At 47.6% G+C, this 18,733-nt stretch overlaps 1 protein-coding gene across 1 annotated transcript in view; it reads right to left on the bottom strand.

Annotated features, from left to right (window-relative positions):
- The window catches only part of LOC126354850 (G1/S-specific cyclin-D2-like), a 52,588-nt gene that overhangs the window by 21,937 nt on the left and 11,918 nt on the right, over positions 1-18,733 (bottom strand). Inside the window, exon 2 of the mRNA XM_050004838.1 lies at positions 17,531-17,752. Within this exon, the coding sequence (XP_049860795.1) occupies positions 17,531-17,752 (222 nt within the window). The remainder of the gene's footprint in view (positions 1-17,530; positions 17,753-18,733) is intronic.

The raw sequence follows: 18,733 nt of genomic DNA, 5'->3' as shown, positions 1-18,733 counted from the left end.
GAGATACTGGTACCCAGATGGAGAGAAAGGAAACAGCTGGCATGTGCCGACAGGGGAGCTACGCCGATGGCAATAAATAGACCTTTAATCTCCTCTTGAACGCACAGTGGTTTTGGATGAGATCCAAGTTTGTTCCACAATCGTATGGCCCAAACGTAGGAGATGGAGAAGGATTTGGTGTTACGCTACGGTACTGTTAAGACGCTAGACGTATAAGATTTGGTACTGCAGTCATGGGATGATGATAGGTATCTGACAAGCGTAAAAAGGCACTGAAGACACTGGCGACGAAGTCGATGAAGAAAACAGAGCGTATGAAAATCTGGCACCTGTCTGGTCGCGTCTAGCCTGAGTACGGAAGTAAAGATGTAAAAGTGAACCTATTCAGAGAACTGTTAAAATGAGGAGAAAACTGAGGCACGCGTTTGTTACACACATACACGATAGAAGGTCAGAATTCGTCAACCCCGGAGCTTCCAGTCATCCACGGGCAGCACTCGAGAAAGCGATGCCGGACGGTTGCTGGATAGCGATGTACCGTCAGCTCTTCACATGCAGTTGCCCAGCGCCTTCACATTTTCGCGTCGGGGAAAGGGCAACAGAGGGCCAGGGATTTTCCAGGTACTGCGCGCGATAAGATCTAAAAGGTCGAGGAAGGTTCCACTAATCCTCCTACCCGAACTCCGCAACTTGCCGTTGAGGCTAGGGTGCGTACTGCATTTGTGCAAATGAGTCATCTTCGCGTTTGGAAAACGACAAACGCGTGCCGCACTTTTCTCCTCATTTTAACAGTTTTCTGTATCGGTTATCTTTACATCTTTATTTCCGTCATTGCTTCTTCGATGTACAGACTGAACAGTAGGGGCGAAAGACTACATTCCTGTCTTACACCCTTTTTAATCCTAGCTCTTCATTCTTGGTCTTCCAGTCACCGTGTAGTTAACTGATTTTATATTCTTGTTCCTGTTGATATATACAAGTTTCGCGATTTCATTTCCTCGCGAACTCAGACAAATTGCCGGCTATCATAGGGCGACACGAAGTCACTCGCGGAGACGTTGGAGGCTTCTGGCTGAGTCGGCAATTGTGGGCCGGTGGGCGTAACGTAATCGGCCGGAGCACAACTTGTCAGGCACGGTGTGCGCGGCGGACAGGTATATAAGTAACACCGCCGGGAATGGGAGGGCTGCGGCGGCGGCGGTGGGGGCCGAGGGAGGGGGCAGCGCGATAAATCACGGCCACAATGGAATGTGTTGGATTAGTATGTTAATTGGCCATTCTGTGCGGGCGGCACCGCCAGTGATTCGGTCCCGTCTGCGATGCAAACACTGCACCGCCGGGGGCCGAGCCGCACGAATTAGAGTAGGCCTCAACTGTGTAAGCGCCATACCATTGCTCCTATTGTGGACTGACAAGACGTTATCTGGGTTACCTAAATTTTGCGTGGTAAACTATGCTGTCCGGTCAAACTGAACTTGCCATAAAATTTACTTGCCATAAAATTTATGCAACAGACAAACACTCGAGGAAGTACCAGATGGTTATAATTAAAGTGCAGCTACCCACGAAAGTCCAATGTATGCTGTAATTATCGTATGCGGTGATACTGCGTTAAAGCGGAACCGATTTACACTGGGGAAAATAGTTCAAATTTTGGCCACCAGGTGCAAATCTATCAAATTTTATAGAAGTAACTGCTTCCGGTGATAGTCCTGCAATCGTGTAATAATACAATAATGGATTTTTCTGTGGATGTATACGCAATACGTTATATTTATGTTGAGGGTCAATTGCTGCTCCCTAGAATCTTGATCCATTTCGCTACAATATTCTTGCGCTGCGACTTCTGGATATACGTCATCCACTGAAAGCCTCATGGAACTTACGATATTGTCTACTATGTCATTTACATATATTGTGAAATGTAACAGACTTGTAATCCCTTGGGATATGCACAAAGTAACTTCTACGTCCAAAGACTTCTCTCCACTGAGAATGTCGTGCTGCGTTCTGTTTATAAGAAACTCTTCAGCCAAGTCACTCAGTTGGTTTGATACACGTATGCTCGTATGGAGTAGACTTAGTCGCCGCTAGTTGTCTATATTTACATGTACATGATTACTCTATAATTCACACTTAAAAGCGTGGCAGACGGTTCATCTTACCACTTTCACTTTATTTCTCGACTGTTCCACTCCCGAACAGCACGCGGGGAAAACGAACACTTAAATCTTTCAGTGTGGGCTCTTATTTCTCTTATTTTATTACAATGGTCATTCCTCCCTGTGTAGGCGGCTATCACCCAAGTATTTCGGGAAATGATCTCGCCTCAACGAAGAACGTCTTTGTTTTAAAGATCGTCAGATCAGCTCGCGTAGCATGTCCGTGACATTCCTCTCCAGATTCGAGGTAATACAAAACGAGCTGCTCTCCTTGGAACTTTTCGGATGTCCTCCATCAATCCTGCCTGGTATGGATCCTGTGCTCAACAGCAATACTCAAGCAGAGGAAGGACAACCGTAGTTGTAGACAGTCTCTTTAGAATATTGCCGACATCGAGATTTGAACCCAGGTCTCCTGCTCACTAGGCAGATGCGCAACCACTACGCCACCTTGGCACAATCGATTTGTATAACTGCACGGACTACCCAAGCACGCATTCCTCCTCAATCCAGGTTCCCATTCGTGCCTCAACCCTCTCGCGCTATTTCACCTAAACGGCCTTGCAGAGGCTCTCCAACTATATTGGAATAGCACCTCAACATCGAACGAAACAGGGGATCCTGCTTGCGACTCAGCCATAGGTGTTTAATCAAATGAAACTAAATGGTCTCTTTAATAGACCCTTTTAAGTCTTCTGGCAATGAAACGCTATCATTCCAATTTAACTTGTTCGTAAGTGCAATTCCTAGGTATTTAGTTGAAATGACAGCGCTTAGAATTGCGTGATTTGTCGTGTAACCGGAATTTACCGAATCCTTTTTGATATTCATAGATGAGTGGTCAGCGTGACGGATTGCCGTCCTACGGGCCCGGGTTCGATTCCCGGCTGGGTCGGGGATTTTCTCGGCTCAGGGACTGGGTGTTGTGTTATCTTCATCATCATTTCATCCCCAACTGGCGCGCAGGTCGCCCGATGTGGTGTAGAATGTAATAAGACCTGTACCAAGGGGGCCGGACCTGCCACGCAAGGGGCCTCCCGGCCAATTACGCCAAACGCTCATTTCATTTCCTTGCATGTGGACGACCTCACACTTTTCATTCTTTAGGGTCAGTTGCCACTTTTCGTATCATGTAGATATGGTGATGATCATGTATGGTTTGTGGGGCGCTCAACTGCGCGGTCATCGTCGCCCGTACAAAGTCCCCATTTTTACACAGTCCAATCTAGCCGCTGTCACGAATGATGAATACAACACAAACACCCAGTCCCCGGGCAGACAAAATCACCAACCAGGCTGGGAATCGAACCCTAGACCCGTGATCCGGAGGCACCACCGCTAAATCATTCTGCGAGGCGAAAGTTGCTCTTATAAAAGGGGCTGTTACTGGAAGCTTACGACGTTAGGTTGGTTGGCCGATGCGGATTAGCTCCTTGGGGCGGCCGGAAGCCGGAGCGAGGAAGCACCAGCATGAGGGGCAGCGCGTGCTTCCGGTGTGCGGGCGGCCGCGGAAAGCGGCGGTGCGCGTTCTGTTCTGGTGGCCGAGCAGCGACCCGCGGCTGCATGCGGGCCATGCGGGCTGGCCGTCGCCACAGCTGCCTGCCCGGCCGGCCCAACTGACCGGAAAGGCGACGAAGCCGAGGGCCCGAGGGGAGCAGCGCCCCATGGCGGCCAGCTGTCGTCAACAGCAGTAGCGGGACCCACACACCGCACTGGCGCTCCCGACATATGTGGCCAGTGTCGGGGGATCGTCTTCCCCTTTATTATAACTGCACCGCTAGTCCGCACTGCACGCTTCATACGTGGCTGCCACTCAGTCTCGCTCCCAGTCGAATCATTACGAGCAAACAACAAACTGTTTTGGTCCTAGGTCAAATCGGTCATTGGCTAAAAGCCAATATACAGTGTTACAAAACGTATTTCCATCAAATGTATGCGGAATTAGGGTAGATAGATCACCTTATGCGAAACAACTTTCGTCAGAAAAAGTCCGCTGAGGCTTTCCTGCTATACTAGGCGTCATTTTGTACTGGTTTTGCCCCACAGAGGCGGCGCGGTGTAGGCGTTCAAATGGTTCAGATGGCTCTGAGCACTATGGGACTTAACTGCTGAGGCCATCAGTCCCCTAGAACTTAGAACTACTTAAACCTAACTAAACTAAGGACATCACACACATCCATGCCCGAGGCAGGATTCGAACCTGCGACCGTAGCGGTCGCGCGGTTCCAGACTGAACCTAGAACCGCTCTGCCACGCTGGCCGGCGGTGTAGGCGTCTGAGGCTCTAAGCACACAAGCGATTTACTATCGCAAGCTCGCAGTTTCTCTGCGCCTTTCAAGCAGTGCATGGCGAACAATGGAGCCGTGCACACTACAGATGTGACCCTGCGAACTCGCCCCGATAGAATTGTGCTCGCCAGCCGTTAGGTTCGTTCGAGTAAAGCTATCACAAACGAGTGCAACCGTTTTCAAACTGTATCTACTGCGTAAACGAAGCTTCGTGATAGTTTCGACCGTCAGAACCCTTTGGGTTTACTGGAACGCTTATTTCGCGTGTTTCGTTGGCTGACCGCCCGTAGCGCTAGTTGATACCACTACTCTCTTTGCGTTGCTCAAATGTTTCTGACTTAAATAATGAAACAATGCTCCTGGTACGTATGTTTTTCATGCGTAGCATTAAATGTTTCAAGAATTTATTCTTACTGTTAAGTGAAAATATTTATTGAAGTATTTTATGTGCTGTTTATATCTGTTTGGTGCCTCTCTTCCACTGTATCGTGCCGCCTTTTTGAGGTTAAGGTACTGTACAGTGCCTGCTACATTATGCAGAAAAAAACACGAACACAAACAGTTGGAATGATGTTTGTATGTGTCTTAAAAATGGTTCTGAGCACTAAGGGACTTAACTTCTGAGGTCATCAGTCCCCTATAACTTGTTGTTGTTGTGGTCTTCAGTCCTGAGACTGGTTTGATGCAGCTCTCCATGGTACTCTATCCTGTGCAAGCTTCTTCATCTCCCAGTACCTACTGCAGCCTACATCCCCCTATAACTTAGAACTACTTAAACCTAACTAACCTAAGGACTTCACACACATCCATGCCCGAGGCAGGATTCGAACCTGCGACCGTAGCGGTCGCGCGGTTCCCGACTGTAGCGCTTAGAACCGGTGGGCCATTCCGGCCGGCGCATGTGTCTTGTTTTCTGCATAACGGAGAAGACGGCTACAGTGCAGGACAGGCTCCACAACACAAAAATACTAACGTAAATATTTGATCATGCGTATGAGAAATTCTCAATGTGCGTCTGCCGAAGCATGAAAAATATGTAAGTGGTGCAATGTTTCATTACCGTTTATAAGAATGAATAACAGTTGTAGGCTTTCCAAAAACATCTATTCTGATGAATAAAATTCATTCAAACGTTCCTGGTTCCCAGTTGTGGTCGCCACTTCTAGGGGAACTAGTGAAACAAAAATGTTAACTGAAGACGTTCTTAATTATTCCTGACACCACGTTCCATACTGTTTTTTTTACATATCTTAAATTATACAAATATGATGAAAAATTGATGTTAACCTGCCCGTGTGCGTTGGACCCCTAAGGTGTGTGTATGCAATGTTTTCTGCCAGTCATCTGATGATCCGCTTCCAAAATAGCTTCTTTGCTTAGAGGCACTCATTCGTAAGGTTAGCTCTTTGTTATTGTTAAAAATAACTCTTATCAAATTGCTACAGAACTCCAGATGTGTCTCTCTTATGTCGCTGTGTGCAGAGCATTAAGGAACATATTTTGAGCGCGCGTATGATGACAAACACTCAAGCGAACCGGCTAAACCCAAGCGAAACAGAAGTGAGACAAAGAAGTTCGCAATTGGGAATATTTGGGAAGGAATAACTGCTTTCTGTATTTGTCTTGCAACAAACAAGGGTATTCGTCCTTTTTTTAATATTCTTTCTGGATAAATACGTCGCAAACAAAAATATGAAGATATGCTCTGCATATGTTGGTTTGGTTATCTGTCTAACAATGTAAGGTCGATGAATCGCTGCCATGTTCCTCGCCATCATTTTCTACTACGGTTATTTAAGCAGTCACGTAAGTTATTAACTCTATTAACTTCCAATATCGGATTTCATTGGGTCACTAACACATCGTAACTGAATCGGAATCGATTTCGAAAAATGTCTTGTCATGTAGACTAGCGTGCATTGCACATTTGCCTCAAAACGAACGGGGTGCTTAATATTCTAATATGCTAAAGACTAGCATATTCTAATATGTTACAGACCTCGAAATCTAACTGTAGCACTGTGTTTTGGTCGAGTCTGGCATATAGTTCCAAGGAATTTGCATACTCTCGCGTAATGACTACCGACACTGCCTTCATCGTTTCAGAGTACTGTTGTAATAGTTCATCTATATAGGTGGTACTGAATATTTTTGGTGGCGCACGACGCTGGCAAGTAGAAATTTTTTGATGGCTTTTGTGACCATCACACACGGCAGGCCTTCGTGCTTTTATTATGCGATTAGGTCAGAGTGTCAGATGATGAAACTACTGTTTAATGTATGTTCCATAATTCATACCATTTATCTGTCGAAACGTCAAACGTAACAACACGCAGAGGGACACAGGTGTTCACAAAAACGGCACGTGTCACAGAAAATGCCAGGAATTGGAAAGAACTTCCTGAAAGCGAAAATATGCAGATCGCCTTTCTAAAACAATCTTTGGCGATTAACATTTTTCACGGTACTGCCAACTCTTCAAGCAGCAAACAGGGAGCATTGTATGGATATGACACACGAGTTTTCCCGCGTGCCAAAAGTATCGGAAACGGTGAACTAGTGGCTTTTATACGCTGCGTTTATATTGCCGTGTAAGAATAGTTTCCTTAGTAAACAAGCTGGAAGAGCCTATATTCTGGATTGGGATGGGAATGTAAGTTTCCTCGAATAACGTGGCGCCGTCAACAATGAGTAACTCGGGCAATAACTCAATGAACATTCACCGGTCCATCGGGTAGGACAGGTGCGGCATTCTATGACGCACTGCGCTAACGGGATGACGTACGGAATGTTATTTGAGAACTCTTGGCAACTGAGCACATACTTTCGCCAGCAGGACATTAGCCTGTCGTGAATACTTGGTCATAGCGTTAATGGACACAACGGATTACAGCGTGCGTCCCGTAAAGAGCGAGCACGGGGCCATGTGCACAGTCCGTTCTTCGTATGAAGCTCGATACGCTAAGAAGTCGGACGAGATAATATTTAAATTAATCGCCTTTAGGTAAATGCATTTTTGTTCAATTTCTATCCAGTAAGTAGATTATGTTCTTGACGGTTTTGGAAGGCCTGCAGTATGACCATCTCCTGCGCTCGTAACCTCTTCATTAGACCCAAAACAATTGCCGGACATTTTTCTACCGAATAGGATGCGTTTTCCATCAACGCGTACTGCAAACTCCTCAGTTCACCCCTACCAAACTTTCTTTGCGGTCAGTTGATTTTTTTGTTCTTTCGCTGCGTACACCTCTTCAATATTTTTTTCATTTAGTTGACGAGAACGACTTGCAATGCATTTACTGCCTATTGATTTATCTTCTTGAGCTAATCAAAAGGGTAAATGTGTTACATCCAAGAAAACGCGGCGCATAACCCTTCCGGCTGATGAATGCGGCTTCATAATTTTGCGGCGCAGGGCCACCAGCTTTAAGTGCACGGTGTTTGCATTTGGTCAGCGTTTCCATTCCTCGTGTTAGTTCTTCACAACATGTATTGCACTCCCTCTTACGATATGGCTAGGAAATCGGCTGTTTCGTATAACTTTAATCACTAAACTCCATTTATTACATTGCGTACTTCCTCGATGTTTCGTGCGAGGTTGATGTTTTGAGATGTCATTCACGTGTGTAAATATCAAGAGAACCACGAAGAAGTTTCACAAGTCTCTCCCTGTTTCGTGAGCAGTTGAAAAAGTAAGTCTGCTTGCAAACATATATCTGATTTGGATGAATTTCCGTTGGTGATAAGTAGTGCAGAGCAAAGGAACTTACTTTATCCATACCTAGATGGAAGCAAAGTCGCGGTTGTAATTTCTAGAATGTACGAGGATATTTTGGCTGAGCTACATTTAAATTGTTAACCACTGCTCACATTAAAACTGACGCGTATCGAAAGAGCAAGTTTATGTCTTGGGACGTATATCGTTACAAGAATACGAATGTGCCGACTTATTGTGATTCTTGTGATTCCGTGTGTCTGAAGATGAAATCCTGCTATTCCGAAAAGTGTCATTTGTAATGTGAACATATTTTCAAATTAGTAATGAAAGAAACCTTCTCCACAGAAGAGCTCTTCCGCCAAAGACCAAGTTCTACGAAAGCACACGCTAAATAGTGTGAGAAAACACAACTCTATTTGCAACGACTTGTGCTCAACCGACGCCATAATGACAGAAGAGTGGAAACAGGCAAATTACAAACTCCGACACGTGGTAATACGATATGTGAGACATGGATTCCACCATAAGTTCTGCCGAAACAAGAGACTCCACCAATCGAATGAATACTGGTGTGTGCACTGTGCAATGAACACGGTAAAGCCGGCCGCGGTGGTCTCGCGGTTCTAGGCGCGCAGTCCGGAACCGTGCGACTGCTACGGTCACAGGTTCGAATCCTGCCTCGGGCATGGATGTGTGTGATGTCCTTAGGTTAGTTAGGTTTAAGTAGTTCTAAGTTCTAGGGGACTAATGACCACAGCAGTTGAGTCCCATAGTGCTCAGAGCCATTTGAACCATTTTTTTGAACACGGTAAAAGATATGCAAAAAATTGCAGAAAATGAATAGTGTCAATAATAAAACTTGTACTAGACCCGCCAGGTTAGCCGAGAACACTAATGCGCTGCTTCTTGGGTAGGCGCGCTGGCTTCGAATGGAATCCACCCGGCGCACCGACGAAGGCCGATGTGCCGACCAGCCCGGATGTGGTTTTTAGGCGGTTTTCCACATCCCACTAGGTGAATACCGAGCAGGTACCTAGGCCCCGCCTCAGTTACACCAGTCGCAGACAGCAGAGGTACACCAATTCCGGCCCGCGGGGGTGTAAGGTGGAAACAGGAATGGCATCCGGCCAACCTCTGACACTAACATCGCCAAATCCCGCGTTGAAGTGGGGCAAAGTCTCACGAAAATGATGATGAATAAAACTTGGACTAGAGTAATGTTACTCGGCTTTGTATTCGTATTGGTACCTGTATTTGCAGACTGTGCGCATTTTCATCAATAATAATTTTAATGTGGCTGAACCATTAATTTTCTTAAAGAAGATGTGCCTGCACGATATAACAGCTTATCGATGTGAACTTAAAAGTCATACTAACGAAGCTATTCAGCAGAACAGTTTAGCATTCGATTAACGAGATTGCGCAACATGTCCCACCACAAAAATAACAAAATATGAATATCAGTCGTCTCCGCCGCAGGACGAGCAATTTTCACGTCGCCCTCGTCGGTAACGCGGGAGCGACGCAATCCCTCCAGCTGCCGCTATTCAGAGTCGGCTGATACGAGCGTCATTAACGAGTCGGTGGGAAAGGGAGCCCATTGTGGCTCGAGGGGTAGCGGGGCAGCTGGCGCTGTGAGAGAGTCACAGGGCGCTGGGGATCTGCACGCGGGGATGCCGTCGCTGTCGCTGGCCGGAGGGACAGCCGGCCGCAGTGGGACAGGCCGGCCGCGGCTGCCTGGGGCTCCAGTCCTTCACTAACTGGCGCATGCCGTAATGAGACTCAACGAGCAGGGGTGTTCGCCAGCGCAGCGTCTTCCCGATAATGCGCTATCTCGCTTCTGCCTCAAAGCGGAAATGCCTAGCTCTCCCATCTGCTCCTCTTATCTTCCCGGCCAACTGGATCCACTCCAGCGATCTTGAAAACACGAGGCGTTTACGACACAGAGGGGCTGCTTCTTCGCGCCTGCTCTCGCCTGCTACGCAAGTCCCGTCGCTGTTCCACCAGACGACTTTTGGCACTGCCAAACAAGCGCATACATTTATTTCGTCATTCTGTGGAAGCAAAGTCGATCTGATGGAAGTGAGGGAAACTCACGTTTCTCTGCCGATTGGGATTATGGTGGGTTAGTTGCTAGACATAAAGTACATGCTGGCAAGAGAACACTTTTCGCTAAATACTATTGAGAAAATATGAAAAACAGACATTTGCAGCTCACGGCGGGACAGTTCTATTATCACGAACGTATATTTCGAGTAAGGACCGCGAAGACAAGAGAAACTGGCGTTCGTAATGAAGCATGTAGATGGTCGTTTTTCCCTCGCACCGTCTGCGAGTGGAATAGGAAAGGAAATGGCTAATAATAGCACACGTATCCTCCGCCATATACAATACGGTGACTTGCGGAGTGTGTACGTGTAGGTAGATGTATTAAGTCAAAAGGTACAGAGATATGTCATCAATCCGATAGTGACGTCCCCCTGCTCTCCCCCGAACTGGCTTACCCAGCCAGTTAGAGGGAGACCTAGAGTATAACATTGACTGCGAATCACTGTGCAGCCTGGCGTTTCCCACATTAACTAATCCTTGCAAGAAGTGCAGTAAGTGATAAGCGACGGAAAAAAAATTCTTGGACCGAGCGCCGAGCGAAGTACGGACCACTGGATTTGTATATTTGTAAAATTATTACTGAGCCACTTGTTCAACGGAGCGGCTTGAGGCTTTCGATCGTGTACCCTTAAGCGTTCCTATAATCTGCGCATGCGAGAACGCGACTGCGTTTGTTTTCGCAGCTGCATGTAAGACACTATTTCCTCCTGAATTTAATTCGATTATATGTAAGTCGACCATATCCGTACGATATCTTGTGTTTGTTGCTTAGTTTGTTACGCTTTTCATCGTTGGGTCATGGATCAATAAAAAATGGATCGCGTTAGTGTTTCAAGAAATCGAAATGTTGTTGCGTGTTTTGAATGTGTGTGTGTGTATGTGTGTGTGTCTGTGTGTATACAGTCATGTTAATCTTAATAAACGAAACAGGATAAGCACCGACGACAATTAAACAAAGATTGGGACGTTATCGGCAGAGCGTGGGCTGTGGGGGTGCCCAAATTAGATCTCTTTCAGCGTCAGTAGCCCTTGCGATATTTTTCTCGATACGAAGGTCCACTGAACAAGTACAAATATTCTTCGGGACACTGGTTCCGTAAAGATATTTCCACCATCAACACTGTATAGTTCATACCACATATGGCCGGCACCGCTCTATATCACGCCGCGCGGGGTAGCAACGCGGTCTGTGGTGCCGAGCCACGGTTCGCGCAGCTCCCCCTTTCGGAAGTTCGAGTCCTCCCTCGGGCATGAGCGTGTGTTGTTCTTAGCGTAAGTTAGTTTAAGTAGTGTGTAAGCCTAGGGACCGATGACCTCAAGAGTTTGGTCCCACAGGAACTTGCTACAAATTTCTAAATTTCATCGTCATGAACCAGTTGTGATACGACTGTGATGTACTGGCTCTTATAAGTGGTATGGAGTCTTCTGCCGCATCAAACAGCATTGATAATGGTAATATGAAGTTTCCAAAACCGGCCTACGCATAAAGTTCAAGGGAAAAGATGTACCAGTTCGCCCTGGTTGTCCACACTTGCGGACCCTACCCAAGCACCCACCACGTGGAAATACAATCAAACATTTATGTGCTTCAACTGTGAGGGGGCGAAGGCGACTAGTGCACGCATGTGCAAAATGTTAAGACGGTTACGCGTTAGTATGGATGTGTGCGGCCTCCTCGAACAAAGCACCCACTACTTTCATCCCTCCAGAGCGAAATGCGCTGTTGACTGAACAGCGGCTCACGCGGGCAGTCGTGGCGACGAGACGCACTGGACTCGGTTCACCACGCCACTGACTCACCGCCGCCTATTAATAGACAGGGACGCCAGTTCGCTCTCAACGCGACCGCCGCAACCGTCTACGATGACGGTGACGAAACTCCGGCCGAACTCGGCGCGGCCGCGTCTGCGCTTCCCGCGGACCACTCAAGTTCGGAGGTGGGAGGTCAACTGCTTTTATGGAGGAAGTAAGAATTAACGCCGCGCCCCCGACGCTTACACACAAAGAAGACAGCCACTGGCGAGGCCGCCGGCCGGCCACTGCGTGAAAGACAATCCGCCGGTGTTATCGAGTGACCCTCGCGGCGAGGGCGGCCATGTAAGTAAGCAAGTAAATAAATAAATAGGTAAAAAAGCGAGCAGGGCAGCAGCGCCACAATGCTAGGCCGTCACCGCGGACGGAGGCGAGGCTGCGCCGGTGGACACCGGCTGACCTCCGAGATTATGCATCGCCCTCATTGTATGCATATGGAACGTCGGAAGGAGCACCCCGCGCTCCAAGATATACGGTCGTGTAATGACGCCGCATATGGGAGTCATGGAATAACTTTGTATCGATAAACAGTGTGTTCGCTGGGAAGCAATTTCGCCCTGTGCTGAAAATCCGGTTCTGTTTTCAACCTATTCGGAGCGGCACCAATAAAGCTATTATTACTGCCTCAAAAAATGACGCAATTAGTTTCATTGTCTGGACGCAGGCACGTGTCTGCATTTCCCAATACGTGGGCTACTTTACCGTCGCACGTCGCTAGAGGAACCAAAACAAAAAACCGCGCAGCCGGTTAGTCTTCGATCACGTGTTTGACGTTTCAGCGTGGCGAGTGACAGCGCCCAGCAACCAGGTAATTTCAGTTCTTTCTCGATCACCAGCTCATCGCTCTGTTGGCTTTTTGGTTAAGTACAAGCTGAACCTTGTCAAGTGTGCGTCTCCCCCCGTTACTGCAGTCACAAAACTATTTTTTTTCTAGTTATAATGAATTGGAGATCAGTGCCTAGGCAATCAACAACCAAAAAAGTTTCATTGAGTTGTTTCCAGATATGACGTGATAAGTTTGAAGCAGTGTCCCGCGTGGGAAAGTTTTTAAGAAGAGATTTATCACATGCTTAGTGGTAATATAGAGAAGTGAATTTCAGATTTTTTGTAAGAGAGAGAGACTTTTTCGCTGCAAGAGGACAGAGCAAAGTGACGACAGCCCACCAGCAGTATCTGTCACAACGTTGAACCATACAAATCACATTCTAATCAGATCGGTACTAATTTAATCGTTTTTTAATTAAAATTGTTTTCAAAAGTGAGACCTATGATACGAGAAAGGAGGAGGAGATCAATGTTTAAAGTCCTGGTCATTAGAGACGGATTAGGGAAGGAAAGCGGCGTGTCCTTTCAAAGGAACCACCCGGGCACTTGCCTGAAGCAATAAAAAGAAAAAAAATCACGGAAGCCTAAATCAGGACGTCCGGACGCAGGTTTGAACGTTGTCCTCCCGAATGCGAGTACAGTTCGCTAACAACTGCGCTACCCGGCTTCAAACGAGAAAAATAGTTTTGGGTGCTACTTAGCGCTTACACTTAGAAAGACAACGAGACTGCGCTATGAGTTGCCGTCTCTCTCTCTCTCTAATACTCAGGCCATTCAGTTTCTTTGCCAATAACATTGACAACGAATTTTTCATCCGTCATTTATAAAATCTATTATCACTGCTAGTTCCTTAATTCTGTTGCCACATTTCGAGTTTGTGTATGAAGGGAAGACCCTCGTAACGTCACTTTCGCCGTCCATGTGCCAAACTGTACAGACAGCACTCACAACACGCATTTTTTGCCAGTCGCCGATTCGGGGAGGTTCAGTTCTGGATGAGGAATCACAGTTTCCAAGCAACCCCCTCCCTGAAATATAATTACCCCCGCATTTAACGTGTCACAGACGCCTAGAGTTTTTATAATACCAGCACCACACTATTCCACCGGACTGTAATACTTTATTTCACACTACTAGTTCCGGGCATAGCCCATTCTCTCAAGTGCATCTCTTGCAACAAATGTGGGTATATTGTACTCGTCTCGTTATTGCAGCGCTCGTGTGTGGTCCGGCACTGTCACTGTTAAAAAGGGTGCTTCATGAGAGGATGAGCTCTTCGAATTCGAAACTCGATTACAGCACGCTGTTTCCCCACCGCACCCAGAAACTTAAAGTTACACGCTGCAATTCGGAACCCTCGAACGGCAGGTGTATACAAATATGCAGACGCGAAGAATAAAGATGTAGAATGTTAAGAACGTTTTGTTTTATTTAAAAAGCTTTACGAGTTTGCACAGAAAAATTACTTTTCAGCAGGGCCAAGTAAAGTACAGCCCGGTGGGATAATGCCTTTTTCTAAACTTATCGAGGCTGTGTGCCCACCCAGAAGAAAATGAAAAAATAAAAATGTTTCGATGTAATTCAATGGTTTGTCTACTTCAGTGGTTAAGTACATTGTGTCGCATTGGGGGGGGGGGGGGGGGAGGTCAGAGAGACTCAAATTAATGGATGCTCGATATGACGTAAAGAGCGACGCCACTGGACACTCATCTTCAAATACAGAAACTTCCTTTCTGATCAAAACTGAATCAAACTAGGGACCGTTCCCTTTCGCGGACAATTGCTGAACTTAGCGACCTATCCAAGCAAGACGGACACCCCCACCCCCTCGATCCGCGTCTGATTCTGGCGCTGGAATGTAAACAGTAACAACCACTCATGAGAAGCGAGCTCAGTGCAGGAACAACACGCCAGGGGCGCTGCTATAGACTCTCTTGCCACTTTATCGATTCCGAAATCGAACCAGTTATTTCCTGGTCGACACTCACCGCAATTCGCGTGGACTACATTTACAGCAAGGAGGGGTGCAATGAAACTGGACGGCGAGAGAGCGAAGGTAGACAGGGAGAGTGCGCAGGTAAACAGAGGGGCGGCGCTGCGCAGTGCGTAGGTACGCAGCCGGCGTGTGAAAGCGCGGCGGGCGACGCGCAGGCTCGCGGCGGGCAGCGGAAGCACGCATTATGCGCAGAACGCAGCCGGGTGTCAGCTGCTCCTTTGTTCGCCGCCATTGTCCCCGTGTAGCAGCAGCGGCGCTGCTTCCGGCCTGCCCGCTACACTCGGCCGGCTTCCGGAAGGCAGCAGTCTTCCACTGGCCGCTGACCCTCACTTACGTCTTCCGCTGGCCTTCTAAATAGCCTCCTGCACCGTCTGGGGAGGAAACTTCTCAATGGAAAAGTTGCTGCCGGTTTCTTAGCTCGTGGAATGCGGTGCGATTCAAGGTGGGGGCGCGCACGGCGGCGGCGACGGTGCCCGAGAACGGCTGGAGGAAGGAAGCGGCTATCTGTCCCGGCGCCACGGGGCTCTATCGCAGCCATTCATTCGCTGCAATCGCAGCCCGGTCGGCTGGGTCGCCGGTCGTAGATAGGCGTCGCTGCCCTCCGAGTAAGGCTCCCGACAAGTAATTCAGCCCCGAAGAAGGTGTCTCCAACAGAGACGAAGTCCTTTCGCATCGATTCGACGGTGCTAAACGCAACTTGTTTCTTTTCCGAATGACATCCCGAAACCTGGGACCGAGGCAGCCAGGTGGATTCAGTATTTCTTGACTCCCGGAAACCAATGTTTATTTACTAAATTACGACCGAGCGAGGTGGCGCAGTGGTTAGCGCACTGGACTCGCATTCGGGAAGGACGACGGTCCAGACCCGCTTCTCGCCATCCTGATTTAGGTTTTCAGTGATTTCCCTAAATCGTTTCAGGCAAATGCCAGGATGGTTTCTCTGAAAGTGCACAGGCGACTTCCTTCCCCATCCTGCCATAATGCGATGGGACCGATGACCCATGCGATTATCACGCCTTCGGTCCCTTAAAAAAGGTCCTTGGAGTGTCGACGACTCCTGTCGAACTGTGACATGCAGCAGGCAGTTATGGACTTCTTCACGTATAAGGACACGGTGCTTTACCAAACGGTTACCATCGACCTGGTGTGTCAGTAGAATGATTGCCTCAATGCTCACGGCGATTATGCCCCACTCGGATAGCGATTCTACTCTGTATGACCATCGAACGGAATCTGTATCTTCGCTACCTACATAATGAAGACCAGTGTGAAAGTAGCTGCTCAAATATTCAGTCGGTTTTTTAAGAGGTTTCAAAGTGGTGCAAAGTAAGGTAATTTGCTTTAAATGTTGAAAACAAAGACAGAAAAACATAGTATTCCGTCACTACACTATTAATGAGTCAGAACTGTGATCAATGAACTCATACAAATAGCTGAGTCTAACAATCTGTACGGATGTAATATGCAATGACTTCATAGGCCTAGCCGGCCGTAGTGGCCGTGCGGTTATAGGCGCTACAGTCTGGAGCCGAGAGACCGCTCCGGTCGCAGGTTAGAATCCTGTATCGGGCATGAATGTGTGTGATGTCCTTAGGTTAGTTAGGTTTAATTGATTCTAAGTTCTCGGCGACTGATGACCTAGGAAGTTAAGTCGCATAGTGCTCAGAGCCTTCATAGGCCTAGTCACGGATAAGGCATATAGCAAACTTAGGCTGATTGACAGGATACTGTAAGACAGCAGTCAGTCTACAAAAGAGGCCACAAATCACTTGTGCTTCCCATCTTAAAATATTGCCCAAGTGTGTGGAGTTCGTATCAAGTAGGTCTAGAAGGGGATACTGAAGGTATAGAAATAAGAGCGACACGATGGTCTCCAGATTTGTTTGACACGAGAGAGAACGTCACGGAAACAGCCGCTTTGAAGGATATCTCCACGACGTATAATGCGCCGTATGTAACCTGCACACACTAACCACAGAGGTTTTTCATAAATGGTGGATTACTTAGATAGCTTTCCCTTTTTCGCTGAAACAAAATTATTTTTAAAGTCAAAGCGAAGAACGTTTGTAGCAAAGGCCATTCGAGGAAGACTGAGAATAATACTTTTTTCATTCTCTTGATCTCGCAACAGCTCCACGCCGAACAACCAGTTGGGGACAGCAGAAAATACTGAAGAAGATTCCAACAGAGGGGTCGAAATGTCGAGTGTTATAGAAGTTTGAAGAGGAATAGGACGCCGTCTAATAACTAAGATTTCATATTAGATGGCGGTACTGCACTACGGCGAGGGGCCTACATTCGGCACTGGGGATAACTACGTAAGTAAACTGGAGTTCTGGAATCAGTGTAGGGTTCAGCTGGAGTGTTTATCAAGCGGGACTGGAGACTGGCTGGCACATGACCGATCGCTGGATTCCGCTGGAGCCCTTACTTCCCCCCCCCCCCCCCCCCAAATTCTGAAACGGCGGGCGTGCGTCGAGAGGCCAATCCATCGGCTTTTCTGTTGCAAAGTGGTCTCGGTCGCACAAGTGCTGGAGAGAGCCCTATTCAGAAGTGTCCCCGCGAACAACAATAGACCCGAGAGAGTGGCGCGCGCAGCAGGCAGGGAGGCAGTACTCACCAGCAGCTGGTCGTGCGTGATGCTGTTGTCGGTGTACTGGACGAGCATGTCTGCGCTGAGCAGCGTGTTCTGCGACTGGCGCAGCTTGGAGGCGAGCAGCAGGCAGGCGGTGCCGAGCAGCTGCAGGCACGTCTTGGGCACGCTGCACACGCTGAGGAAGCGGTCCAGGTAGTTGGTCGCCAGCAGGAACACCTCCTCCTGCTGCGTCTGCTCCACGCACACCTGCAACGCGACGGACACGTCTCTGTAGCGTAACTCTCTATACGACAAAGAATGATCTCTCAATACGAAACATTCCCTTCTTAGCACACACTGTACTTAGGGCCAAACAGCCAGACTCTGCCGGTGCTACATGTTAAAATCGAGCCGCTTAAGGTATAACGCGTCTGATAAATAGTTACCGGAGGCAGCTTTGCGAACTTATCACACGAGATGTGCAGGATACGAGAGGGGGGAAGACGTGTATAGATGCCTGTAAGTAAGCCTGACGTCTCATCGACACTAAGAGACGGTTAAAAAGGGAGGGTAAGGTAGTATAGAAAGGAAGAGGAGGAAGAAAAGTGGCCATGACCTTTGCAAAGGGATCATTCCGGAATATGACTTAATCGATTTCGGGAAACCACAAAAGTTTCAAAACTGGTTGCCCGGACGAAAATTTGAACCGTTACCCTCCTGAATGCGAGTCCTTCGGTAACTTCGATATGAAGTATCCCTACGAGTATGTACTACAGGCCGCGCAGGGTAGCGGAGCGGTCAGTGGCGTCTTGCCACGGTTCGCGCGACTCCCCCCGTCCCTCGGGCATGAGTGTGTGTGTGTTGTCCTTAGTGTAAGTTACATTAAGTAGTGTGTAAGCTTAGGGACCGAAGACCTCAGCGGTTTGATGCCATAAGACTATGCCACAAATTTCCAATTTGTACTACAGGGTAGGTCCTTTACACACAATTATATCCTTAACTCTTGAAGAATAATTTAGCAATGTCGATGGACAACAGATAAGGATGTAAGAAAATGTAATAGCAAGGACTGTATAAAGTGAGGTTTATATACATATAGTGTCTCTTCTGAGAGTCGTGTGTTCTCTGGTGTTTCATCGCGTATTTCAAATTACGTTTTTGCATTGTGTCGTCTTTCATGCGACGCTACTGTCGATTGACTGCGTCGGTTTGTTTCCCGTTACAAACAAAATCATTTTTTAAAGCGGT

The sequence above is a fragment of the Schistocerca gregaria genome, chromosome 3 (genome assembly GCF_023897955.1).
Source record: "Schistocerca gregaria isolate iqSchGreg1 chromosome 3, iqSchGreg1.2, whole genome shotgun sequence".
Classification (NCBI taxonomy): Eukaryota; Metazoa; Arthropoda; class Insecta; order Orthoptera; family Acrididae; genus Schistocerca; species Schistocerca gregaria.
This window is presented reverse-complemented; position numbering and strand designations above follow the sequence as displayed.